Source organism: Pseudopipra pipra, chromosome 2 (genome assembly GCF_036250125.1).
Source record: "Pseudopipra pipra isolate bDixPip1 chromosome 2, bDixPip1.hap1, whole genome shotgun sequence".
Taxonomy (NCBI): domain Eukaryota; kingdom Metazoa; phylum Chordata; class Aves; order Passeriformes; family Pipridae; genus Pseudopipra; species Pseudopipra pipra.
The window spans coordinates 26,110,205-26,136,842 of NC_087550.1; the positions used below are offsets into that span (position 1 = coordinate 26,110,205).

At 51.7% G+C, this 26,638-nt stretch overlaps 1 protein-coding gene across 2 annotated transcripts; it reads right to left on the reverse strand.

Annotated features, from left to right (window-relative positions):
• Nucleotides 1-523: 523 nt before the first annotated feature.
• Nucleotides 524-24,976, reverse strand: GPR156 (G protein-coupled receptor 156). 2 transcript variants are annotated; one of them, XM_064644457.1, is made up of 11 exons: nucleotides 24,856-24,976; nucleotides 16,487-16,633; nucleotides 16,233-16,372; nucleotides 13,740-13,876; nucleotides 11,424-11,559; nucleotides 10,435-10,545; nucleotides 9,287-9,412; nucleotides 8,739-8,834; nucleotides 5,717-5,953; nucleotides 3,414-3,572; nucleotides 524-2,841 (listed from the first exon to the last, which is right to left on the reverse strand). In XM_064644457.1, exons 3-11 carry the CDS (start codon nucleotides 16,329-16,331, stop codon nucleotides 1,660-1,662), a joined length of 2,283 nt encoding a protein of 760 aa, XP_064500527.1. In that variant the 5' UTR covers nucleotides 16,332-16,372; nucleotides 16,487-16,633; nucleotides 24,856-24,976; the 3' UTR covers nucleotides 524-1,659. The 2 variants fall into 2 exon arrangements, with proteins under 2 accessions (XP_064500527.1, XP_064500526.1); XM_064644456.1 differs by having other exon boundaries at nucleotides 16,233-16,633.
• Between the last annotated feature and the right edge of the window lie 1,662 nt (nucleotides 24,977-26,638).

The window sequence follows — 26,638 nt, forward strand, 5'->3', positions numbered from 1 at the left end:
GAAAAGTGGTTTTGCCCCATAGTTAATAGGGTCCCTAGAGCATCCCTGTCCCACCCGTTGTCCCAGCGTGGGGATGCCGTGGGATGCACCGCGTGGGGCACTTGGTGTATGCCGGCGTACCCGGTGTGGCACCAGCAGCACCTGCTGCGAGCGCTGCAGAACTGCAGGCGGATGGGAGGCGACGGGGACAGAGCTCCCGAGTCCCACTGCAGGGAGCCCCCGGGTTCCCGGGTTTGCCCCGCACAGCTGGGGGACCCCCAGCCAATGCATTTCACAGCGAGGCCAGAGCCGTAAGTGCTCAGACAGCCGTAAAAGAAACCGAAAAAAAATGGTTTCTATTAGCAAAAAGTGACCAAAAAAAAAAAAAAAGGATTACCTTCTGTCTGGAGTCTTTACATTTTTAGAAGCAAAGAGGGGCTGTGGGAATATTGTTTCTCATAAGACTATTGGATTTGATGATGTGCCCTTGATGCAAACTTGGAAAAACGCAGAGACAACAGGGGAGAAAAAAAGGTGACACTGGTGAAGGGACACAGAGGTGAGGGATTTCACCATTGTAATGGCTAATAGAGAGGGCAGTGCTAACATGCTTTGTTCAGAACTGGGATTGGGATTTCTCTGAAACCTGCCCTTTTAACAAAGTCTTTCTCCAGAGGGTTTTTATTGCACTGAGTGTCAGGTCTCAGCATCCTGAACTCCTGTGGAGGCAACAATTTGCTGAAATGCTGCCACAAATATCCCCCAAAAGGCATGCACACTGGATTTACTGTTCTTGGTATTTCTAAGATAAAAATTAAACAGCATATTAATTTAAACAAACCTTATTCCAACTACATCATCCATACAAAGACATACAGAAGGACACAAGCCCCAGAAAACAAGGTAAAAAAAGAAAAACCTTTCCATATCCTCCTTTACAACTGTTAGCTTACCTTTCTCTTCAGCTCTGACCTGAGTCTCATCTATAACCATGCACCTGAACTATACAAAATGTAAAGACACCTCCTGGGACATCACCTTTGGACTTGATTTTCTCACTCACATGCTGCAAAAAACGCACCAAAATCCAAAAAGTTCCTGTACAAACCCCACCCCAAGGTCCTTGCTTTGCCCAAGACACCCCAGGTGAGTGGCAGCCTGCAACTGCTTCTGCACCTGGCTGGGTGTGATGCCAGTGGGAGGCTCTCTATCAGCAGCCTCGGGAGAAGGAAGGAGTCCTCTCTCTGTACCTATGCTGTGTGCAAGAAGCCATGTGTGTTTGTGCTGCTCCCTGCCAGTGCAAATCACCCAGTTCTCACAGGGAAAGCCCTCTGAGGTGATGAAGTGTGGGCTCTCACAGGCCACCCAGCCCCAGTCTTTCCACTGCCAGCATTAGGAACGACAGAAGTGCCGAGTATCTTTGCCCAGAGCAGCCAGGACAAAAGCACAGCCACCTCCCTGAGTGCTTCCAACCCACTCTCAGCCAAACTCAGTCTGCAGTCATGGTTGATCAGGCTGGAGCTGACACTGCAACCCAGAACGGGGCAAGGTTTATTCCCGATCCCCAGATTCCAGAAAAAGGTACATCCCCCAGAATGACATGCAGCTTTAGCATTGCTGAAAACATGCAGTGTTTCAGGGGTGGGAGGGCACTTGCTCCTGGGGCAGGGGTGCTCCCAGTCACACAAAGGTAGGTTTCAGATCGTCTTTGAAATTCACCACAGGCTGGGGCCCACTGTGGTGCTCTGCCTGGTGGTCCATGCAGTCACTGGGCTCTGAGTCCGTGTCCGTGCTGCTGCTGTCCAGGGAGCCACATGGGCTCTGGAAGCAGACCTCGCAGCAGGGCCGGTGGCAGCCGTGAAACATCTCCTCAGAGCTGCTGCTGCTGGAGTCAGAGTCTGGGTAGTAGTACAGTGAGCGCAGGGAAGGCTCAGCAGGTCCCCTTGGGGTGCCCTGCCACCGCCACTGCTCCTGCGGGATGCACGATGAAGCACCCTGGGGCTCTGGCCATCCTAGCCACCCCTCTGGCTGAAGGCAGACCTCCCTAGGGATGGCTGGAGAGGATGGTGCTGGGGGGTGAAGGAACCCTCTGCCAGCTATCTCCCCTTCCCTTTCCAGGGACATGTGTGCTGACTCCCCATGGATCCAGCTGCCCACTTCCTTCACCCTGTGGTTGGCACGAGGGGATACATGTCCAGGGAAGTGGGTGGAGGCAGGGGGCAAAGGGACTCTCCGATGGTGCCTCGCCAGGTAGGGGCTGAGGGGTGTGTGGATGCCTGGGTAGCCGTCCTGGCCCCCCCATGTTTCTCCCTGGTCACCTGGGGTGCCCCGGCTGCCAAGTGGGGGTCCTGCAGGTAAGGCCGGGCTGTAGTTTTTGCCATCCAGGCTTAGCTCTTGCAAGATTTCCCACAGCTTCTCACTGTTTACGTAGCTGACTTTGGGGGATGACTCCCAGGCTACACCACCTGAGTTGTCCTGGCCTGGCAGCTGCTCCGGAGGCTGCCCCTGCTCTGCAGGTGTCCCACACTCCTGGACGTCTTTCAGGCCAAGTTCAGTGCTGCCCCCTGCGTTAAAAAGCAGCACCTGAGAGCCAACAGGCTCGTGGGTTGCGTGTTCCTGAAGGGCCTGAGGATTGCTGCAAAGAGGCGGTGTACGCAGCGAGCAGGGAGGCTGCCACCCATCCCTCTCTGGATCCGGAGGGCAGCGGTCCCCTGGTGCATCCCCATGCCCCCCTGAGCTCCAGGTGCTGGGAGCTGCGGGCAAGGCACGGGGACTGCAGTCGCTCTCCGCAGACATCAGCCTCATCAGCTTCTCCTTGGCGCTGCTCACTTGCTCCTGCAGGCTTTCAATCACGGCGTTTTTCTGTGTCAGACAAATAAGCCTGTCAGGCACGGGGCAGGCAGAGGGTATGAAAACACTGCCAGCTTGGAAGCTGGCATTGCTAGAAAACAAATCGCCCCTCTCTGCATGGCAAGAGCCACACTGGCAGCCTGTGTGACCTCATCCTCCCCTGAAGGCCTCCAGATGGGAGTGTGGGAAGGGGGTCACTGGGGCAGGCAGCTCTCCAAGCTGGGGTGCTTCCATCTATGCAGTGCAGGTGAGAGAACAGGAGGCTGGGGGCTTTTCTGAAACAGAGCATCTGCCCTCTAAATTAAGCAGGTTTGACCAGGCTGTGGCAACCAGGCTCTCCTGCACTTCTCCCTGCAGATCTTTTTTTTAAACCCTCCAGATTATGCCTAAATTTTGGTGCTTTGGAGTGCAGAGTGATGTGACAAAACAAAGCAGCTCTTCCCATCAGGAAGGAAGAGGCTGGTGAGGGATCACCAGTGTGGACAGAGGTGTAAAAAGGGGCTTCCCACCCTGCAAAGCCTTCAGCCCACAAAAGGTAAGGAGAGAAGCTGGTGTGGTTGAGGGGGCCTGGCAGAGCCCTGTACCTCGGTGAGCAGCCGCTTCATGGAGTTCTTCTCCCCTATCAGCTGGTAGAGCTGCTCCTCGCTGTACACCGAGCGGCAGCTCCTGCTTGGGCTGGTGAAATATTTTGCCATGTGGCTCACAGTTTGGCTTTCTTCTTCAAAGGCTTTCCACTGCTTGAGCTAGGGAGTAGAAGAGGATGTTATCTGCAGAGCCCCTGCCAACACAGCGGGAGGCAGGCACAGCTCAAGCGCGAAGGAGACAAAGGGACTTGAGAGGGGGAGACAAAGGCAGGGTGTGACAGGAGAGCAGAGACCAGTGGCAAGAGATGGCTGGGCGAGGGGCTGCAGTGTCACTTGGAGCCTCCCACCCATCTGAGCCCTACCCTGTGTCTGGCTCCAGCTTTTAATGCAGAGGAGTCAGTGCCTGTCTGCACTGAAACCTCTAAGCACACTGTAAAAGCCCCCTCCCTCTTCTCCCCCCTCCTGACTCTGTGACAGACAAAGACAGTGTCACGCATGCCCCCTTATCCCTGAATCACTGGTGACAGGCTGAAAACCAGTAATGCTTAGTACCTATTTTCTCATCTAGTGTCTGCATGGAAGCCTTGTGCAGCCCAGCTCCAGGTGCTTATTGATCTCAGATGAGCAATAGAAAAGCAAGCCCATTAGGAAAAACAAGGTAATGAATTAAAAGATCCAAGTTAAATAAAATGTTCAAGGGCCCCAGGCTCCCACAGAAAAATGGTACAGGCAGAGTGCAAGTACAGTTCATCAGCTCCTCTGCCCTCAGTCTGAGAGACCCAGCACTTGGCAAAGCATCGCCAGCAGGTTTGGTGCTTGTCAGAGGGAGACTGGATCCTTGCTCCCAAAGGCTGCTCATCTAAGGGGTTGGGACTCTGCAGTTACACTGCCTCAACTGAGGTAGGAAGGGACCTCTGGAAATCATCTAGTCCAAACACCCTGCTCAAGCAAGGTCAGACGGAGCAACCTGCCTAGGACTGTGTCCAGCTAGGCCTCGATTATCTCCAAGTATGGACCTCTCTATGCAACATGAATCAGTGCTTTACGACTTTCACAGAAAAAAACAACCTTTTTCTTATGTTTAAATAGAATTTCCTGTGTTTTATTTTGTGCCCATTGTCCCCTGTCCTGTCAGTGGACACCACTGAGAAGAGCCTGACTCCCCCTTCCCTACTCCACCCCCGTTGGTATTTATATACATTACTGAGATCCCCTGAGCCCTCCCTTGCACAGATGTGTTCTTTCTTCAGCTTCACCTCTTCCTCCCTTTCTCACCTCATGTCCTTGAGCCCAAACATCCCTTCAGACATTCAACTGAGTAAACAACTGTTTCCTCTCCCTGTAACAATGGGAGCATTATTCCCAATAACATGGTGGCCAGGCACACTAGGCTGCTCCTGGAGGACACGGGAAGCAGAAGAGCCTCACCTCACCCCAAAAGGCTTCCTCACTCATGGCAAAGCCCACCTTCCTTCTCTAAAAGCACAAAGGAGGACAGCCTCCCCTGGGGATCACCAGCAGCAGAAAAGTCTCTGAGCCTGGCAAGGCCACTTGGATGGCCTGAGCCCAGCTCCATCCCTGCCATGGGCAGAAACTTTCTGGGCATGTGAGGTATGAGGAGAGGACAAGCACATGAAGAAGAGATCCCACCACCCACATTGGAGGACGACACCAGCGACTGCCTCGCCTCCACCTGTGCTCTCTGAGTGGCTACCACTTGTGACATATTCCTGCAGGAAGGTTCTGAGCAGCAGCTCTTCAACAGACCTGCACTCCTTGGAAACCTTCCAGGACTTAAAGGGGGCCTACAAGAAAGCTGGAGATGGACTTTTTACAAGGAGACGTAGGGATAGGACAAGGGAGAATGCCTTTAAACTGAAAGAGGATAGGTTTAAATTAGATAAAAGGGAGAAATTCTCCACTATGAGAGTGGTGACATACTGGAACAGGTTGCCCAAGGAAGTTGTGGATCTCCCATCCATGGAAGTGTTCAAGGCCAGGCTGGATGGGGTTTTGAGTAATGTGGTCTAGTGGAAGGTTCCCTGCCCATAACAGGGGTGTTGTAGCTACATGATCTTTAAGGCCCTTTCCAGCACAAACCATTCTGTGATTCTATGATACTCCAGGAATTTGCTTGGGGAAGCAGAGCCACGGGGGGGCTTGGAAGATGAGCTGTGCAGGTGAGCGCAAACATTTGGGGAAAAAAGCAGGAAAGTAAGTGCTTTGGCCCATAAGGCTGCTGTTGTTAAACTCTAAAAACGTGCCCGTTTCCAGCCAAGTGACGGGATAGAGGTGGAAGATACCTGTGGGACAAAGATGAAGCAGTTGATCGTGGTTGTACACACAAAAATTCCTCCAGAGGTAAAACCAAACAGCAAGTTGTGCCAAGTACGGAAGAAACGATGAACTAAGCAGATAGTGCCAGCAGCCAGGAAAACGAGGTTGACCCCAACGATGAGTGTCAAGGACTGGTTGACTGGTGAGGAGCTGACACTGTCGGTCAGACCGGCCAAGTAGGTCCCATACAGCAGGAGAATACTCTGGAAGCAGAAAAAAGAGGTTTCCAGAGTGTGGAAAATTACAGCCTGATGGTGTCAACCCCCACTTCAAACCAAGCCCGGTGAGCTCAGATACACTCAGTGCAATCCTAATTAATGCTCTTTGATCTATAATGCAGACCTTGAGTGCGCGCTGGTGACGCCGCAGTGAACGCCTGGCACACTGCTGCGGGCCAGAAGTGGGGCTGGGGAGAGAGAGAGGGCAGGAGGGAAGGTGCCAGTCAGCACCGGGAGTCCCAACCAAGCTGTGTGAGATGAGGATCAGGTCAGCAGGTGATGCCACAGAGCAGGGGATGGCCAAGAGAGATAAGACACAAAACCCGCCCCTTGGGCAGCCTGGAGCAGGAGAAGCAAAGATAGACGGACAGACAGACAAACAGGAGACAGAGGTCCCTAGACGGCAGTGGGGTGCCGTCTAGGAGCAATGACATACCTCTGAAGGAGCAGGAAGGATGTTCAGAAGGACATTCAGAAGAAAAAGGCAAGAAGAAATGGAGGTTTAGACTGGAGGAAAGAGGATGTATTTGTTGCCTCTTTAAATAGCAATCCAGGAAACTACCAGGTGCAATTCTTCTCCCTTCCCTTTGCTGTTTCCTGACTCCAGCAGAAGGGAAAGGCACTAGAGAAGTGCTCTGTACACAGAGGAACTGACACCCCCCCCCATCCCGAGCAGATCAGTTGTTTCAGAGCAGGCTGCCTCACCACACTGGCCCTCAAGTGTCCCCTAAATGTATCTTTCCAAGATAGTTTAATCTTTTTCAAGATTAAACTATCCAGCAGGATGAACCCTTCCTTCTCCCGAGGACACTAGCAGGAAACACCAAGTATCTTTTGCCCACCTCCATAGTGCAGGGTATGGTCTGGCTTAGGATCATTTGGAAATAGCATCTAACAAAATACCAGCACCTGCAACAGCCCGGAATACAGAGAATATGATTTAAATTATTCCTATGCTACCTAGTAAGTGTAACCGTGTTTGCCTTAGTTTACTAAGAGTCATTGTTACTTGGGCATCAAGAAGTGCTTTGTGACCTGAGTGCAGATGTTTTTTAGACTCTTCTGGACCCCTCCGTGCTGTGGCTGCTTGATGATCATGATGACCACTGCCAGGGTTAAGGTCTGGAGGGACACGGGCAAGAGAGGTTCATGTCCACAGTCTCTGGTGAGACTTGCAACTTCAGAGCACCACAAATTCTCAAGGCGGGGTTGTAATAGTGAGACCTGCCTCACTGGGAACTAGGCCGACACCTGACTCTGCTTTGTAGAATGTGAATTGGCTCATAACCATGTCCAGCATGGGGCACCTCCAAATGGCCCAAAGGCAAGTCAGCTTCTAATCCCTGAGCAAGAAAATAATCAGCACCAAAGTCCCATTTAAATTCATACAGTCTATCTGGGACACAGACAACAGCACTGCCGTCTAGTAAACTAGGACTTTCAGTAAGCACAGGACTAAGTGGTTTGTTTGTTTATTTTAATCTTGAGCAGGGAATTTTGCTCCTAATTCCAGGCATGTCCTTGGCAAATCATTTCTGTTCATTGCTCTGTTCCAGTAAAACCAGGATAATACACTGAGTGGCTTCCCAAAGGGCTGAGCACATTAATGCTGTGGATGCTAAGAAGTGCTATGTATGCATAGAGATAAAGCCTACTCTCACATTAGTGTAAATCCAAACTAACTCCAGAGAAAGTACTAAGGAAATAACTCCACAACCCCCAGCAGGCAGAAGGGGACAGGGTCAGATACAACACAACACTAAAAAATATTACTTGGGAATGTTTTACTTCAGAAAGCATTTTGTAGGAGCTGTAGGCAAAGACATTACCTGTCTAAACCCTAACAAAAACTGCAGACAAAATCAGAGGTGGAGACACAGCACTGAAAACCCAGAGAATACCTACATTCAATACCAAAGGACTTCTAAGGACAGGCTACACTAATGTCTTTGAAATGAAGTGCAGAGAGGAGGACTTGGCTGTGTTGTAAGGTCCCTTTCTGCTCTTTTTCCTACAATTTTGGGTAGATGGTCAGTGAGTATTACATTACAGTGAATCACAAAGGAACTGCCGGTACTGCACAGAGATGAAGCCATTACTGCAGAAAGGCTGTGATCTCAGAAGCTTCATCAACATCAGCTTTCTGAAATGTGTCCAGCTTCTGCCATACCAGAGACACATGAGACCACAGATAATTACAGCAGTAATTACACCTACATAGTTACATCGGTATAACTAACACTTCTGGAATAAGAATGGCCATGTGCAGAGCTCCACCAGTGAAAGTGCACCCTGGTGGTATAATTAAGCCGATAAACATCCTGTAAAGGCAGGGAGCAAACACTTGTCATCGGCACCTCCTTGGTTTGGAGTCAGAGGACTCAGGGACTGAGCCACATGGTGCACCACTGCACTGGACAGCCTTCTGAGGCTTTATGGAAAGAGTGTGCTTTAGAGAACAGCAAGACATGAGTTTTAAGAAGTGAGATAGATGAGGCACAGGGGGTTGCAGGGAGAGAAATAGAGAGACTGTATGTGCACTGTGTACAAAACAGAGATAGTGAGGCAGGGAAAAAGTGGCTTACAGGGCTTTTATGCTTTCTAAGATGGGACGGACTGGAAATAGGAGGGCTTTTGAGATGAACAGGAGTAGCTGGAATCTGCAATAGGCCTGTAGCTTGGGAGGGCAGCGAAACAATGAATGCTGCTAAACAGTTTACGTTGTAAGACAGAGAGTTATAATTCAAGAATCAATCAAGAGGTTACGTACCTTAAACCCTAAAATGAGAACGAGCCAAAGATCAGAATAGAGCGATGCACAGGACTGCACCCGGCTCATGGAGCAGGTCATGCCTTTCTCTGTTGCCTAGAAAGCAAGGGAAAGACTGAAGTGAAGGCTGCGGCCTGGGCACAGACTGAGAGGCAGACACATCTAAGCTGGTCTTCTCTGCAAATGTCTAAAAGGATAGGCCAAAGCTGGTGCTACCAGGGGCAGAAGGTTAAAGCAAGGAAGATTTTGGCATTCTGCTGCCAACAGGGCTGGTTAAACATTTCTCTAAAGCATATGCAGGTGCCTTGGACCCCTCCCTGTGTCACCCATGTGATCTGCACAGACCTGGAAATTTTGCAGTGGACCCTCACCTCTGTAACAGACTGAACAAAAACCCAACCCAGAGTGACCAGAAGTTTTTCTGACTTGTTTTTCTTTCTATTGTTTTTCAAACAGCACCTTCAAATGCCTGGTCATCCACCAACTTTGTCCACAGAGTTTAGGTAGAACATGGCAAAACCCTCCACCACCCCTCCTCATCCCCTTACCCGCAGTGAGACGCCGAGGCTTCGGAAGCACTGGACTGGATCGGCAAATACCCACGTCAAGAGCAACACAGCATCTGCCAGCACCAATGCTGCCACCATTGCCAGCAACTGGAGGTCTTTGATAATCTGCAAACACACAAGAAGTAAAAGGTACTCTGGGGAGCAAATGGACACCAATGACCTCCCCTTGGGTCCCTTTCTAGTTGTTTCTTTCAAGCAACATGTCTATCCTACTACTTCCCCCAGAGGGGAATCCAGTGGCTCACCTACATCAGAGTTGGCCACAGGATCTCTGTCTCCAGCTCCCAAACTCTTGGAGACCTAATCAGGCTTCGGGCCAAGCATAAACCCTCCCTGATGGTGTGGATAGCATGTACATGCTGTGACAGAAAACAGTTCCTCCAAAACAAGACTATGTCCATATCACCAGCAGAGACAGAAAGGGTGGGGAAAAAAAGCTGGTAGTATTATGATTTTGAAAGTTTAACACAGATCCTGGTGCGTCAGGAATGGGACTCCTTGCTGGTACCCAGTTCCCCTGCAAACCGTCTCATCTCACCTTTCATCTGAGACCTACTTTTTCACCACTGGAAAGTGGCCACTGAAGGCTCTAAGTTACATGCACTGTTACGTGAACAAATTTCCCATTTCCCTCCCAGCTGCTGATTTCCCTTCTTTAAGTGCTGCAGAGGAGTGCCTAGTGCTCCCTCCCTCCCTTCAAGAGATGAGATGCATCTGGGGATGGCCCTACATGAGATGCTTTTGAGGATACCTGGTTTATATTCATCCCACAAAAACAATCAGCCCAGCCCAGGACACAAATACTGGCATGTAGTTTAATGAAGGCATGGGGCTGATGTAAAACAAGACCAAGACCTTGCTCAGTGATGGGGCTGTGACTCCACAGGGGAACAGGCAGCCTGGCAGGGCACCCGCTTACCTGTGGAGTGGAAAAGCTCTTGCCTCATTGCTCAGGAATAAATGAGGGGCCCATGCACAGCTAGGCATGAAACTAGACCTGTGATTGTAGCATCCATCCCTGTCCTGTGCCAGTTTTTATCTGCAGTTCCACACTGGTTTTTGCTGGTGTTTGCCCTCCTTGGGAAGTTCTCCCCCCTCCCTTCCCTCCTCGGGTGCTGTGTACTCACCACCCGCTTGTCCGGCACCCTTTGGGTGAACACCTTGTAGAGCCGCCAGCTTTTCCCCAGGACGGGGCCAAACACCAGGGAGGTGCCCACGCACAGCAGGCAGAGCCGCACCTGCCAGGGGGTCAGAGCAAGGAGGCTGAAAGTGGGGCTCGCAGGGACACCCCACAGCCTCCCACCCAGGGATGCAATAAAGATGGGTGGGGACATGTCTATGGTCTTCTGGCTTCTGGAAAGTCATATCAGACATTAGAAAGCTGACCACAGAGGGAAATAAATTAAAAGGCACATACTCCTCAGCAGGCATGTCTGCTGCCTGCCTTTTCCTCCCCATCCTGAGAGACTTTCATCAGAGGACCAGGCAGGGAGAGCCAGGCAGCTTGTGAGCAGCAGGGGCACGGTAGGTCCCAGCACCAATAAATCACTTGCTGGCACCTCCGTTAATTATCTTCAGCCCAGCGGCTGAGCAGGATGCAGGGTGTGCATTCTCCCACGTCCCACTCTCCCATATGGATGCATGCCCAGCCCTCGGTCTGGCAGGGCAGCTGCCTCAGGTCAGGACATGGGGGTTCATCACACAGGTGAGTGTTTTGATGAGGATCTGCTCTGCAGCCAAAAAACTCACCTGCAGCCTCACAGCACCTGTGCTACTTTAGGCAGTGGTGGCTCTGTGGAGGATCCCATCTCCCTTCAGGCTCCCCTCTCCCTACTGCACTTCTACAAGCCCAGCAGCCTGCCTGCCTGTGGGACCTCTCTCTCCCCTGGGGACCTGCTTTGAGTCCCTTCCTCGGTGCAGATGTGGTTTGCACAAACAGTGAAGGCCGTTCAGACAGAAAGCATCTGGTTGCGTTTTGTGTGTGTGAAAACCACAGCCCGGCCGCGTGCAGCCAGCAGCAAGGTGGTGACAGGCTGTGGCTAAGAGAGAGCACGTACAAACAGGCATGTACATGTGCATGCATGACGGTACCCATCCCAGCAAACCCCCCACTCACCTGAATAAGCTTTTCCATGGAGTCTCCAGAAGGCAGGCTCTGCTCCTGAACCCCAAAGAGGTAAGCACTCGTGTAAGTCAAGCCACTGCCCAGCAGGGTCACAATGTTGAGATTGGGGCTGGACATCTTCACGATCCTCCAGGAAACAAAGCAGGGAAGGTGGTGACAGTTACTGAGCATCATGACCTGGCAGCACAAGGGCGAAGTCCCCTTATAGGGGCCACGATGGCCATAAGGGATGCTGACACATTGTCCAGCCCCCAGCCTCTGACGTTCACAGCTGCTCAAAAAGCTCAGCCATTGCTCCATAGTGCATAGCCCATCTTCTCTGCCGTCTTGCTGGAATGCTTCACTGTGCTTAAAGTACTCATTTCACTCTACCCCAACACTTCTGCTGTAGAGGGGCAGAAGTGGAAAACCACACCAGCGCACCACGTGGTGACTGTCCCCAGCTTTGGGTGCAACAGCTACAAGCACCTTCAAGAACAGGCTCTTCCCACTGCTCCTTCCTCTGAGGAGATATTTTCACACAGCACAGTCTCAACTTCAGGAAGCTGCCTGCAATGTTCAGCTTACAGCCTCCCCTCTGTAATTTCACCCCATCACTCATAATCCTGTAATTGTATTCAGGGAGGGGAGAATCAACCCACCGATCTCTCATGACCTGTCACCCTTCCCCAGGAAGCCCATCAAGCAAAAGCTGTAGCTCCTGCCATCCCCCTGCATAGCTCTGCCCCTTCAATCTGCTGCCAAGTCATTGCATTTCTCTACCCTTGAGCTCCTTCCTGGCTTGCTGCCTCGCAAGGGATTCAACCTGGCCCTTTCCCTCCCTGACTTCCTTGCCATGCCTCAGCCCCTGGGGAAAGATATTCATCAGCTCACTCTCTCAGCTGCATGCTGAAAAAGGTCTCCTTTGCCCTCCCAGGTTCAGTAGGCAGACCAGTATTTATTTACTGCAGAGCAAATAAATAACGCCCATTCATTACAGCATGCTCTGAGAATATCTTCAGGGGCCTAAATAATTTGGTAATCAATTAAGGTGGCCACACTACTCAGTAAATTAAGTGCTTCAGATTGGGATGCAGGTCATGCAGATGCTGCAGTGCAGCAGGCACAGGGCTCACAACACAAACCCTTATGGGGCAGAACCTTCCTGACTGCCTAGTGCTTGTCGGAAGCATTAAGTTCCTTAATGCAATCAGAGAATCAGTTCAGGCTGCACACAGATGCACATCTCTGTGCAAAACAATGGCACATAGAGACCAACAGGTTTGCCAGGGAGAGGGATGTATCTCTGGAGGAAAAAGCAGTTGAGAGACTAAGGGACCAATGAAGCTGAGGAGAAAGTGGCAAGGAAGCAGGCAAGACACTCAGACTCGCTGAGGAAGGGTCAGTGCTGGCTGAGGCTGAATTACAAGGAATTGTTGAGCCTTATGCTTGGATTTATGCTGTCTTCAGGGGAGCAGGAAATTTTACATCCTCTGTGCAGACTGAACAGCACCAAGGAAAGTCTGCACTTTACAACCAGCTTCTCTCACCAATAAAGATCATGTTCCACACCAATATGGGCAACCACCAAGATCAAAAAGGGGTAGCAGTATCTTCAAAGTATGAGTGGCCCAACAGCAGGAAGTGCACTGTGGGGGAGCATGATGGGTTTGCCATGGAGCTATGCTGCTCAGAGTAATGCTCCCAAGACTGTGAGCAGAAAAGGAGACTTGTTCCCTTTCTGCTCACTCCTGTTGATGTTTTTATTGAATGGTATCTTTGGGATGAGACTATGCACTACTGTCTGTGCCACGCCAGAGGGAATCTTAGAATCATTAAGGTTGGAAAAGACCTCCAAGGTGATCAAGACCAACCTTTGACCAAACACCACCAGGTGAATTAAACCATGGCACCAAGTGCCGTGCCCAGTCGTTTCTTGAACACTTCCAGGGATGGTAACTCCACTACTTTGCTGGGCAGAGCATTCCAATGCTTGACAACCTTTCAGTGAAAAAATTCACTGATGTCCAACCTGAATCTCCCCTGATGCAGCTTGAGGCCATTTCATCTTGTCCTGTCTACAGCTCCCTGCCTTGGAGAGGAAGGGAGCAGTCCAAACAGGACTGTCTCCATCAGTGATCAATACTGGATGTGATGGAGAAAGCTGCAACAACCCTGGCACTGGCCTTGCTTGCCCCGTGGTGTTCCTTCAGGCTCATACCTTCCTGACACTTAGCTGGTCATCAGCTCAAAGCCTGGTCCTGAAGGAGCCTCATTCCGCTGCTCCAGCTCAGGGGAATTATCACAGCAGAAGAGGGAAGCCCTTACCTGTTTTTCCTGAAGCGAATTGTGAAGATGAGAAAGAAGAGCGCCAGCAGGACTCCTCCAGTCAGGAATGTCCACACAACTCCCAGGAGACCAGCAGAGAAGGATGGGAAGCTCTTCCCACTGTGGTCAAAAGATGTCTGCAGGAGGCAAAAGGGGTGAGGAAGAAGGGGACATTGCTGGGGCTTCCAGTGAAGGAGGTCCCTACTGTAGCATGATCACACCCATGGGTGCTCCTCCTCAGCCATAAACCACATCTCCTCATAAGCAGACACCCCGGCACCTGACCAAGACCCGCAGGCAGGGCTGGTGAGATGTGTGTAGACAGGACACGTACTCTGCCACTTGCTGAGTGCACAGGAGGAGAGGGCAGTCCAGGAGCCCTCTTCTTACAGCCAACTAGCCAAATACATAATGAAGCCATACAAGTGACTCACAAACCTCAGGCAGCCCTGGCTGTAGGAGAGAAGAACATGGGCAATGGTTCCCCACTGTCCTTCTCCGGAAAGAAACCTCTGCAGAGATGTCTCATGGTACCCCAGCTCATAGCACTCTTCTTTGGAAAGTCAGGTAGGGCATCCTTGGCTCCCACCCTTACCCCTCCATGCAGCAGACAACTGACCAGCTGGCTGATGTGACTGGGAGCCAGCAGCAGAGATGCCAGTCAGTGCAGAAAACGCAGAGAAGGGAGTGTGACAGCGTTTTTCAGAGGTGTTCCGCAGTGATACACCGAGCTGGGCTCCACCCGTCTCCAGCGGCTGGAAACTAACTGGGTCCCAGGCAGACATCAGCTGAGAACTGGCTTTTGAGGGACACTCCCAGAGCGGGTATGACAGAGGCACCTGTCTCCTTGCACATAAGCAACCTTATGGGTTTAAACCTCCATTTAAAAATATTCTCTGCAGTCTTCCTATTAACGTAAGATGGTCAAAATGATCCTACGTGAAACAAGAAACTATTTCCACTGTGGATCTAAAATGTTCCAGTATTTTTAACAGGGTGTGCATGCCTGGGTTCGTTCACACATACTACGGGTGTGTTACTGACTTTTTTTTTTCTTTAAAAAAAGTATCACTTTTACTAAGGTAAAAGTGGAAGGGAGGAGAATGGGGTGTGAACTGGGATAACATGCCTCCTCACTAACTTCTCTGGTGCTGTCCTTTCTCAGACATGCCCATTGACCTCCATGCAATTTCTGTGGCAGAAGACCACTTTCCCTGACAGTTGCCACTGCCCCAAACTCCCAATTCTTTCTTCAAGGCCTGAGTTGTTTCTGTTTCCAGCCTTGCTAGAAATAAATCTTCAGGGAGAAGTAAGGCAGATGTTTAGAGCCAACGCCTCATCTCCCTCTTCCCCAGCCAGGCTTTATCTCCTCTGGACAAGCAAGAACAAGGCACAACTTGGAGAATTAAAGCCAACACATAATTCTTAAAACAAAAACGCATCACTGCCACACAAGCACAGCTGATCCATGGGCTCCTGGCAGCTCACATGCTGGTGCCATGCTGGTTGCAGGGCAACTGTGTAAAGCAAACCCCTGGCTGGGAGAGACATCCAGCCGAGAGTCAATGCTGCTGCTGCTGTATGCTGGGATACAGCTGCATGCACACCTCAGCCTCGCTTTGCAACAGTGTGGAGGGATCCCTGAGGGGATACTCATATCCCTCTTGCAAACTGCTTCCCACCTCCTCTTCCCTCTCTCTATCCCCTGTGGAGTCTTTTGGCTCTCTGGGAAACCAGATGGTGGAGATGGTCAGCCACCCAGGGATCAGAAACACCCATATGATCTCCACCTTTCATTTCCCAAGGAACACACACCCTCCCACCTGACTGCTGTTTCCCTGGATGTTGATGCTACTTGAAGTTGATGGAGCGCTTTGTTTGCCGCTGAGAGGAGTAAATCCTGGTCCTAGCAGGGGGAATATTAATTGTACAGCAGCTGCCAGAGCCAGAGGAGCCAAGCAGCTTAGTCTTCTAATTAAAGGCTCATGGTCGTGCAGGACATGATGGAGAGTCGAGCGGGCCAAGCCTCACTGGCCCATCCAGCAGCCTCACACGGTGCCAACTGCAACTGAGTGCATCCCAGTGTCATTTCCACTGGCTTACTGGTGGGGGGGGGGGGGTACCACTTATTATAGATAATGACTTTTAATTAAATCATGCCCTATTCATATTTGAAAAGCACTTTGAAGTTGCAGAGGACAGGAAAGGTCAAGGGCCAATGGGGCCATTTCAGGCCAATCCTAAGCAGCTGTCACACTGGCCGACACACGGGGGGTTGCTTGACATGAGTTGGCTGTCGTGGATGCTTCCTTACTATCTGGTAACTGCTAGGTGTCACCTAGACTAGGCTTGTCTTAGAGGCCAACCAGCACGCTGCCTTTGGCTGGACTGGGATTACTTGTCAGCTGCACCCCCCTTTCCATCCCTCCACCCAAATCCACTTCAGCAGAGCAAACCTCATGCCCCAGAGCACTTCCCTGCCTCCGTACATACCACTGTTACGGTGCAGAGCTCCTGCAGTGCCCGCTGCTGCTGGCTGTCAAAACTGGAGCTGCCATCGCAGAGCTCAGAGCAGTTGAATCCCGGCTCCATAGCACATCCTCAGCCGCTATCCAGCCGTACCTTAGCCCCTACTGGAAGGACAAGCGTTGGCTTTCTCCAGAGAGAAGAAACCTCCGGCATACACCGTATCTCCTCCTGTCAGCAGGGTGTAGTGAGGGGGTCTGGCAGGCCAGGGCTGAGCTCACCCAAACTGGTGTGGTGCACATCCAGGGCCAGGACAGGGAGTGCCCACCTCCCAGTGTCCCTTGGGGTGTCCTCTGCAGCGAAGTGAGTCAGCATGGAACTTGGGTTCCCACGGAGCACGGTGGCATCCCGAGCACTGCTATACCAGCCTGCAAAACAACACATGTTGAGGTCAGAGCGGACCCCAGCCCCTACACTCCAGCTGTGGAGCTGAAACCAGGTGCTGTGCTGGTCCGAGCCAGGGCGTGGCACCCCGAACTTGCTGCAGTTTTCTTCTGCCAATGCATTTTCCCACACCAGTGCAATTTCCAGGGTGCATCTTTGCAGATACCCTCCTTGTGCTGGCAGCCTGCCAGTTTCCTGGCATGTCCCCTTCTTCCAGCAAGGAACCAGAGAGTGTAGACAACAACAAACAGTAACAGGTGTCCTCATTGCTTAATAGGATCTACACCCAGGCCTGGGCGAGCAGCAGGGGAAGGCACTTGAACCAAAGCATTTTGGCTGACTCGGCCTGAGTGGCAGCCCAGCTAGCTGAAGAGCTGGCTGTTCATTAAGGAGATTTAGAAGCCTGACACCTCCATGTTCCCCATCCCTCCTGGTGCTCTGGCTGCCAGGTATTGTCCCCACCTGCTCCTGCTCCCTTTGCACCACCTCTGCCTCTGTTCCCCTTTTCATTTCTCTTTTTGGTGTGGATTTTAATAGGCCTCATTACCATTTTAGACATGAGGTCATACTTGTCCTCAAGCATCCTTACTCAATTACCATTGTCACCAGTTTTAATTAGCTTCCAGCGCACGACCATAAGCAAGTCTCCTGTCGTTAGCAGTTGGGGAGGAAGCACAATAGCTCACTTCCTACTTGCTCCTCACAACAGGTGGGAGGAAAAAAATTATCCTTATCATGCTCCTCGGGGCTGCTCCCTGGCCAAGCATGCCATGTGCCTGGCTAGTGCTCCATCCTTCCCTCTTCCTAATCCTGACACTTTGATTCCCTCTCCTCATAAGTCCTTTCTTTGCAAAAACTCCTGTCATCATGTGAGCAAAGAACAAGTAAACTAAAAAGAAGCACAGTCACCAGGACCTGGTCTGAAACTTGGTGTTCGTCATGGGGGATAATCAGGATTCAAACACCAGAAAAGCTACAGGAACTGTTCTCAGGTCAAGTGTAGACTGATTTTTCAGCTTTAGAGAAGTTACAAGTCCCAGCCCAAACACATCAAGGTCAGCAGGCTACTTGATCCAAATTAGCAGAGCCCCCTCTGAAGCAACAATCCCAACTTTCCCACTGGCAGAAGCCTCGATGTACCACAGGTCCGGACACAGTCCTGCCTGTTCCAGAACTGACCCCAGTGTGAGATCAGCTTGCTGTGTCCTACAAACACAATATCACATGAGCCAGACTTATGACTCTACACACATGGTAGAGACGTTTTTCAAGAGTGCTGATACAACCTGGCTCCATCAAACCAGCCTCTCTAGCTTGTAGCAAACTGCGGTGGTGTTTCCCCTACAGCAGGATCACTCCGGGGGGGTTTCATGCCCTCCACGGCTCAGGCTGAGTGATCGGACAAGGGGTATGGCTGCAGAAGATATCCAGCTGCTGGAGTGGATGCCAGGATTGCAACAGTGGTAAAGGGCAGTGGAGAGAAGGAGACAGGCTCCAGCTGAACAGTTCAAAGAGAACAATGGATAGTGTGGAGAGGCTGCGTGCTGTGCCTGGGGATGGCAGCAGGAGAGGGGCACTGAACCTTTGCCAAGAAGACCTGAAGATGAGCACTGCCCAGCCTCCAAAGGGCTCAACTTCTCCCCATGCCCTCAAGTGGGTTTAAAGACGGCCCCTACAATTCCTTGTAACTTTCTGCCATATGAGAGAGGGAACCCACCAGGTGGACCACTACCAAGGCTGGCATGAGGCCAGCAGGCACAACCCTCCCATGGCTCACAAATGGACGTTTCCACAAGGAGCATCAATTCAACCCTCATCCACCCAGGAGACCATCCCTCAGTGGAGGGTAAAAGCCCTTTGGAGTCTTCCCAACCCCCACCCCACCATTCTGCAAAAGGCTCCCACACAATGTTGATAACAAGCCGAGGCCAATTAAGATTCATTAGTATGCAACAAAGCAAGCACTAGTGTGGTTGTTGCTGGAAGGCAACAGGCATTTCCAGCCCAGCTCCTGCCTCTCGTGAGAGCTGGCAGGAATGCTCTCCATGGCCGTGAGAGGGTCCAAGGGGGACCGGTGCAGAGTCATTGACCTTCACGGTGAGGTTGGACAATGGTTGTGGGGACAGACAACAACACAGGTAAAAACTTCCTTAAAATGTGAGGGTCTCTTTAGGGCAGAGACCTATGGGTTTTGTTTTTTGGGGGTTTTTTTTTTAGACCAAAGTGCCAACCAATTCTGATGGATCACTTCCACAGCACAATCAGAGAATGGTTTGAGTTGGGAGGGATCTGACAGCTCTGTGCCCCCTTCTGCCCTCAGTCTCTGTGGCATGACAGCTGCTGGCTGTCTGGATCATAGTGGCTAGTACCTGATCACAGCTGAGCATCAGCATGTGTGTGGATGTGATCCAACAAGCCTCAAGTCGGTAGGAAACAAGTGACTAGACCACATGAAAAATATCACCACCATCATCTTCTAGAATAAAAAGGAACCCTTGACTGTTAAAACCAGTATTTGGATAAAAGCAATTTGCAGTCATCTTAACGGTTGATCTTCAGGGCTGGAAAACCTGTTTCTTTAGATCCATCAAGACTCAGGATTACTTATCATATAATTGTTAAGGTTGGAAAAGACCTCTAATCATCAAGTCCAACAATTAACCCAGCACTGCCAAGCCCACCACTAAACCATGTCCTTAAGCACCACATCTGCAAGTTTTTTGAACATTTCCAGGGATGAATATAGAATCATAGAATCATTAAGGTTGGAAAAGGCCTCCAAGATCATTGAGTCCAATATCTACCAATGTTAAGGAACTGCAAATTAACCCATAAATAGCCCTCAAAAAAGATGCAGCTGATGTAATCCAAATGCACATCTTGACTCTCTTAAAGTTTCTTCTTCCTTTCAAAACCTTTGTTTTGAAAAACTAGAGGAAAAAAACCTTAAAGAAGCTGAAAAACTGGTGCAGCATTTATAGGCCCAAAGCAGACAGAACCACCTTTTCACCCCAACTGGTTCCTTTTGATCTAGTGTTCACAGAGAGACCTTTTCCTAAAGAACAAGGCGACATCACTTCTCAGTGAATCGAAAAGTGAAAAACTGAAGATGTCAAATGGCAGACAACAGAACAAATGCATCCAGAAATGTGCATGAAATGGTTTTCATGAGCTCTGCAATCCTGTCCAGTCACATCAGCCCCGACAGAGAAATGGTACATGTACACCTCTGCAAGGGAAGAGCGGAGCACATCTGGAGAAGCATATCTGTTGAGGAGAACTTCTTGGGCAGGTGGCTCTGTGGCCAGCTGGAACCCACAACTTTGCTGTGTGCCAAAGGCAGAGAAGAACAACCAGGGGAAGGGAGCGATGTGCAGAGGGGAAAGCCATTCCTGCCACCTCAGGTGGGGAGCAGAAGATCTTGGCTTACCCTTGACGGGTCTGTGCTGCTACTGCCACTACTAGTGGGAGATGGTGATCTGCTGGTGGGGACAAGCCCTGGCTAGACAGGACACAAGGCTACACACTTACAGTGACAAGTCATCCGGATAACTGTTCCAGCGAGATAAACACCACGGCATGGGGTTTTGCAATTCAGAAAACACTGGCACTTCTGAGATAGGCTCCTGCTTTTCCCTTCTGTACTTCTTGTCCAACAAGATCCCTTCTTGTTTGACCTGAGAAACCTGCAATATTGCCAACCCCAAGGCGATCAAAAAAGTCACAAGCTAGACTCAGTGCAACACCTCCCGCAATGAAGCTAGTTAAAAATCGGGAGTTAAAGCACACAGCATATCTAAAGATTATTTTTAATTTATATTTAAAATTTCAGCATTTACATTTTCACACTTTCCCCTGCAAACACAAAAGGAAAAAGGAAGAAAACCAAGAAATCCTGCTTATCGTGTCATCCTAAAATGTGGGTTACAAAGCCTCAATCCCCAGGAACACTGGGGAGTTGCAAAGTTGTTACCCTTATTCTCAGGGACCATCCTGTGCACTTGCAGCACCCTGCTTTTATCCCTGGCATTTCCAGAGCCACCTCCAGGCCTCTCAGATACCTTCATACCTGGCAGATGGACAGCTAGCTCGGTGCACAGGCACATGATGGGGCACATCACAGGGCCCAAATGGGGTCATCTTCCCACCCAGGCAGTGTCCCTGCCTATGCTGTCACTCCTTGACCCACACCCAGGGTATGGGAGATAACCACCAGGAGCTGCAGGACCTGCTGCATTCAAAGGAGGGAGATGCAGGACAAGGTGCTTCTGCCTCCAGATGCATGAGGAGCTCACTGTGTGACTCTGAAACACGAAAGTTTGTGCTGACTGAAGCTAGCTGTGATTTTGAAGTCTCCTACCATTTTGGATAGCACATCCCAAGATCACAAAGGCAATAATTTCTGAACACCAATCTTACCGATCGTCCCAACGCTGTATGTCTGTCCATTGCAGGTCTTTCAGCTTGGAAGGATTGCACAAGGCTGGCACATTTAGCTCTGCCTCTAGTCTCTTTAACTTTTTAAATGCAGGTTAAATACCCATATGACTCTTTTCAGTTCTGTGGTTTATGTTTTGGATTTAAAGAAACCTCCATGCAAAAAAAAAAAAAGAAAAATCATTATTTTTTGAACCACCACACAGTCCTGCGAGGAGCTGACTCACACTTCTCCCTCTAAGGAGCTGATAAGGCTTTTAACTCTCTAACCATAATTGCTATACAATGATAGGCATGTGAGAAACAGAGAATAGACTGGAGATGCTCAAAGGAAGGAAAATTGGGAGAGAATACCAAGGCACATGGGGAGTGTGCCACAGATGATGGGGAGGTAAGACAAATCCCTGGAGCCACTGATGAGCAATTTTGTGCCACCCAAAGAGCAAAGTCCATCCTTGTGTCCAGCTATAACAGCTGCCGAGCAGCACATGGATGAAGTGAGCATAAACCTCTAGGCTGACTCCCCAGAGTGTCTCGGAGCCCAGGGGTTTGGACCCCACTGCCCATCGTGCTGAGCTCATCCCTGCGTGGCCAGGTGGCCTGGCAGGGCTCCCCACAGGGAGCCCAGTGACTGTGGGAAACAGCCAGAAAGCTCCTTCCAAACGATTTCACGCCATCAGTACCCTCCGTGGAAGCTCACCTTTCTGCAGTCAGTGATAGAAGCAGCGGGATGGATCTCTGCTGTAAGACAGCAGCCTCACCACTTGGGGCTAAGGTGGGTGCAGCTACCTCCCTCAGAAGCAGGGCAGGGGATGTGCCCCAAGCACCGCTCTGAGACGATGCAGTGCTGCTCCCATGCCCTTCCCATGCCCAAGTCTCTGCCCCAGGCTGGAGGCTGGGGTGCACAACACCCCAGCAGCTGTGCTGCATGAACAACGAGGACAGAGGTTTTTCACCACCTTGGGCAAAATCTTGGCTTTTCATTACTCCATAACAACTTCATCAATCATTTAATTTATTAGTGGGAGACCACACCTGTAGGTGCTGTTCTGTCTCCATGGGACAACCTCCCTGTTCGTCCCCAAGCCCTGGCTCCCGTCCAGATCCCCATCCCAAGCACTAGGGATGTGGCAGATGACCTGAGAGTGGGGTGGCAGGGGCTGCCTCTCCAGAAACGCAGCCATTTTCATGCTGAACCATACCTTCATCACAAAGAGGCAGAAATGGGCAGGGCTGGCTGCAGGGCCAAACTGCGTGGCCCTCAGAAACACAGCTCCTGCCCGCCACGCTGCCAGGCACAGCCAAAGAGAAGAAATGTTGGAGGTGTACAAAAATCCCCAAGCATCTGCTTCGCAGTTTGCCATCCCTGCAGCCCTGGTAGTCGCTGCAAGGCAAGCAGTAAGCCCCCATCTATGGGGATGGTCAATCCTGAATCCCTGCCAGGGGATCACACCTGCATCACGCTTACCCACCGGGATACTGATTCAAGGCACTATAACAGTGCCCTGGTGCAGCTCTGACAGGTGTCACAGCCTGGGATCTCTGCCCATCCCTGTTGCCTCTGTTGCCTCTGTTGCCTTTATGGTCCTCCCCTGCTTCCATCCACCCTCATACATGGCTTCCTTCATAAAACTGCCTTTCCCCAGGCCATTCCCATCAAATGCTGCTACTTTCTGTTTAGTGCATGTGCCCCGATACACTGCTCTGAGACACATTCAGCCCCAAGCACTGCTGCTGGTGGCTCCAACATCCCTTGCTCCCAATCCTCTCCCTCTGCCTTTGGGGTGTTTGCACCAGCCTGACAAACAGCAACATGCTAAACAGCTTTACAGGAAGGTGTAGCCTGCAATTTTTTTTTCCTCTTAACTGTATCATCTTTGGAGAGCCACCATGAATAAGAGGTAAAAAAGCCTGATGATTTAGTACTTTGATTTACAAGAGAGATCTAACTTGTGGTTGAGGTGTGTATGACTTAATTAAAAAGCAGAGGCTCACCGCCACTAAAGCTGTTCACTGCTAAACTATCAAACGCAGAGGGGGAAGAGGCCTCAGAAGGAGTATTTCCATAAAGTTATGTTTCAGATTAAGCATATATAAGAGCTCTCCCTTTCCAAAGCTGGTAGAAAGCTGCAGCTGCTCCTTCATGCAATCACACACCATCACCTCACAGCCTTCGCAGCACCAGCACACCTGTGTTTTCACAAACAGGGCTAGGACGGCTGGGTTGCAAAGCTGGACAGCCCTAAGCATGGGGACAGCTGCTAGTCCTAACATGGTCTGCATGTTTTTTCTCTATTTTTTTTTCTTTTAAATTTGGCAGCATTTTGGAAATCAAGCGACATATTTAGTCCTTAAAGAGGCAGTAAAATGGAGCACTACAGCTTTTTCACCTTACCCCTGCTGACCAAGCAGCGGGGAATATTTTCCCCTAGGAGACAGATTTGACTTAAGGCTCTGAAAGCCAGATATGTCCACGGCTCATCTGGCTCACCTCCCGGGTACTGCAGGCTGCCAAACTGCACCCACTGGTCCCCTGCTCAGGGCTTCTCATCTCTTTGCTGGGCAAAACAAGCACCTCATCAGGGGGCAGGGCCACATCAAGGTTTCCACGAGGTCTGCCAGCCGGGGCTCCCTGCAGACACCAGTGAGGCTTGCTCAGGGGTGGAGAGGTGCAGCTCCAGAATTGGGGGCACAGCCAAACCTGTGTGGAAAGCGCTACTCCAGCACAGGGGTCTGCAATAAGAGAGGCATATGCAATGCCCCGGCACCAGGCGGGTGAGGCAATGTGGCAGCTATATCAAGGATGCATCAGAAATGCCAGCTGCAACTCAACACTGGCAGCTCCCGGTTACCAGGGATCCGGTTCCCTTGGCTTCCTTCCTGCCCCTCTCAGGCTGCAGAGCACCTGTGTGGAAGTGGAAAATCCAGGTCTGGGTGAGGGCTCCATGAGCCGCCCCCCCGAGAGGTGACCAAGCCCTTGGGAGCTGTGTGATGCCCAATTCTGGCAGCCAAGGAGAAGCAAACGTGCTGGGTCCTGGAGTGTTTGCCGGGGGTCTCTCACTCCTAGCAAGCAGGGGCAGCATCGTGAATCCAGTGCAGAAAGGGCACACGGGTCCCTCTCTCTCCCTCTCCACCCAGCAGGTTGTCGCACTGTAGAGTTGGTTGAAACCAATCTGAGCTCCGCAAGGCACATAGCTCGCCCAGGTAGCAGCGGTTTGGTTAGAACAAACTAACCCAGCGCTGCAGCTTCACATTTTTGCATCCTGCAAGGCAGCCCTTTCCCATCGCGAGGTGCCGGCAGGCTCCCGTTCCCACAGCCGCCTTCTGCGGCGTGCTTGGAGCCTTCGGGACGGTATTTTCTGGAGAGCTACAAAACACCGTTCCATGCCCGCCCCGTTTCAAGCTCAGGGATGCACTCCGGGCACGGCCAAGCAAGCGAAAGGCGAACGAGGAGCGCTCCATCCCCCAAGTGCGCCCCCAGACCGCGGCCTCCCTGCCCCGGGCAGAAGCACTCGGGGGGCTGCCAGCCCATCCCCGCGGGCTTGCCGGGGTGGGGATCTCGCCAGGCTGCACCCACGCCACCCGGCATCCTGTGGGGAAAGGGGCACGGGGAGCAGAAACACACCAAAGCGAAGAGAGCCAGCAGAGGAAAGCAACTCGGGGGGTAAACGGGCGCCCTCGTCTCAGCCATCCCGCTCGCAGTCCCAAACACCGCTGCCAGTCCCCTTCTCCCCACCCCCCTCTTCCGAACCCCGGACCCCCGACCCACCTGCGGGGACGGCACCCGGGCGCGGTGCAGACCTGCGGGGCTGGAGCAGCCCCGCCGCAGCCGCCGGGGACGCGGAGCTCGGCGCCGGCCCCGCAGCGCCCCGGCCCGGCCCGGCCTGGCGGGGGCGGGGGCGGGAGGGGCCGGGCCGGCCGCGCTCCTCCCGCCGGGGCGGTGGCGCCGGCGGCCCCGCTCCTGTGGGACCCGGGACAAAACTTTTCGGCAGTGGGGAAACACGCGGGAGCCCCGGCTGTCCTGGATCCTCCTTCACGCCGGCATCAAACCCTCCCCAAAGCAACCTCCGTGTGGGAGCCGAGATAAGCGGGACCCTCCGGCACAGCCCACCCGCCTGCCCTCGGCTGACCTGACCCCGCCGCCGCAGCCCGTCAGCCCCGCGGTCCCACGGCTGTGCCCATCTCCTGTCCCTGCCGGCGGGATGCGCCCGGCTGGGAACGGGCCGCCTCGCTCGGACGCTCCTGTCAGCTGAGGCAGCACAAAAAACCCACGTCTGTGGCAAAACCGGCCCGAGAAGTGAGTAAAAGCGAGGGCGGCCAACCTCGTGCTCCGTGACCTGCTTGTGCCGCCCCATGGCTAGTGGTAGCCAGCGTGACTACTGCAATAGGTATGTGTGTGTGAGCAGCAGTCGGTGTCATATGGACAGACCCACCACCTCTCTCAGCATCCCAGTGCCGATCGTTTCCTCTCCTGCCTCCCACGGCCCTGATGCAAGCATGAACTTCGTGCTCTCTCCTCACAAGACATCAGCTCAATTTTACTGGATTTTCTTTCCCAACTCTGAAAGCCAAAAGCTCTGCTGCAGCACCAAAGTTTCTCTCCCAGCCTGAAGCAAAGGTACTACAGGAAAGGGCTGTTTGCAGACAGCTGTGCAGGTCTTCTCTCTTTATACACTTCTGTTTACCTCATTATGTGGCTCTGGCATTAACAGTGCTAATTTTTCATTCCTACCCATTCCCAAACGTGCAGAACCACAGACCAGATACAGCCTTGGTCTGAATGGGAGCAGAGAGGTTTGCACAGCCCCGTTAGGCAGCTGTGCCACACAATGCTGTCATAATCAAACTGCAACCCTTTAGATCCCAAGCCTGGTAAAAGCATCCAGTTTGAGTCCACCGGTTTTGGCAGCAGCTCCCACTGTCCTTTACTAGATTTGACTGACATCCCAGATGAGAAGCTGCAATAGGACCTCTCCACTCCCTTTTCCCATCCTCTTCTGAGGCAAAACAGAGGGATGTACCCCTGCCCAGGGAGTCTAACACACTACTCTCCAGGAAGTATTTTCTAGCCTGGACAATGATGGGCAGTGAAGGCTCAGCCCTGGACCTTGAGCTGCTGGTGGGGCAGAGGGTCATGTCCAAAGCAGGGAAGGGAGGTAGGAGCCTTGTTACTGCCACATACAAAGGAGAATGAAAAAGCCCCTTGGAGACCAAGGTCCAGCCCTGGTGGCCAGATCTAAAAGCTGGAGACCCATGAATTAATTCTAAATTTTGGCACTGAAAGCAGCACCTCAATTTACAGAGTGCAGAGTGGCTATGATGGTCTCTCATGTTTCAGTATTTCTGGAAATCAGATCTCTTTTAAAACATGCAGACTCTCAGACTGGACTTGACAATCTGGTCTCTGCCTCCGTAAAACCAGGATCATAAATAGAAATGTCTCTCAGCGGGTAGGGAGGGAGAGGAGTGAGAACCTGACTGTTCACACAGGAACAGGAGTAAAGTGCCTTATTTCTGGTTCCTCCCAAAGCTAACAGAGAGTACTCCTATTG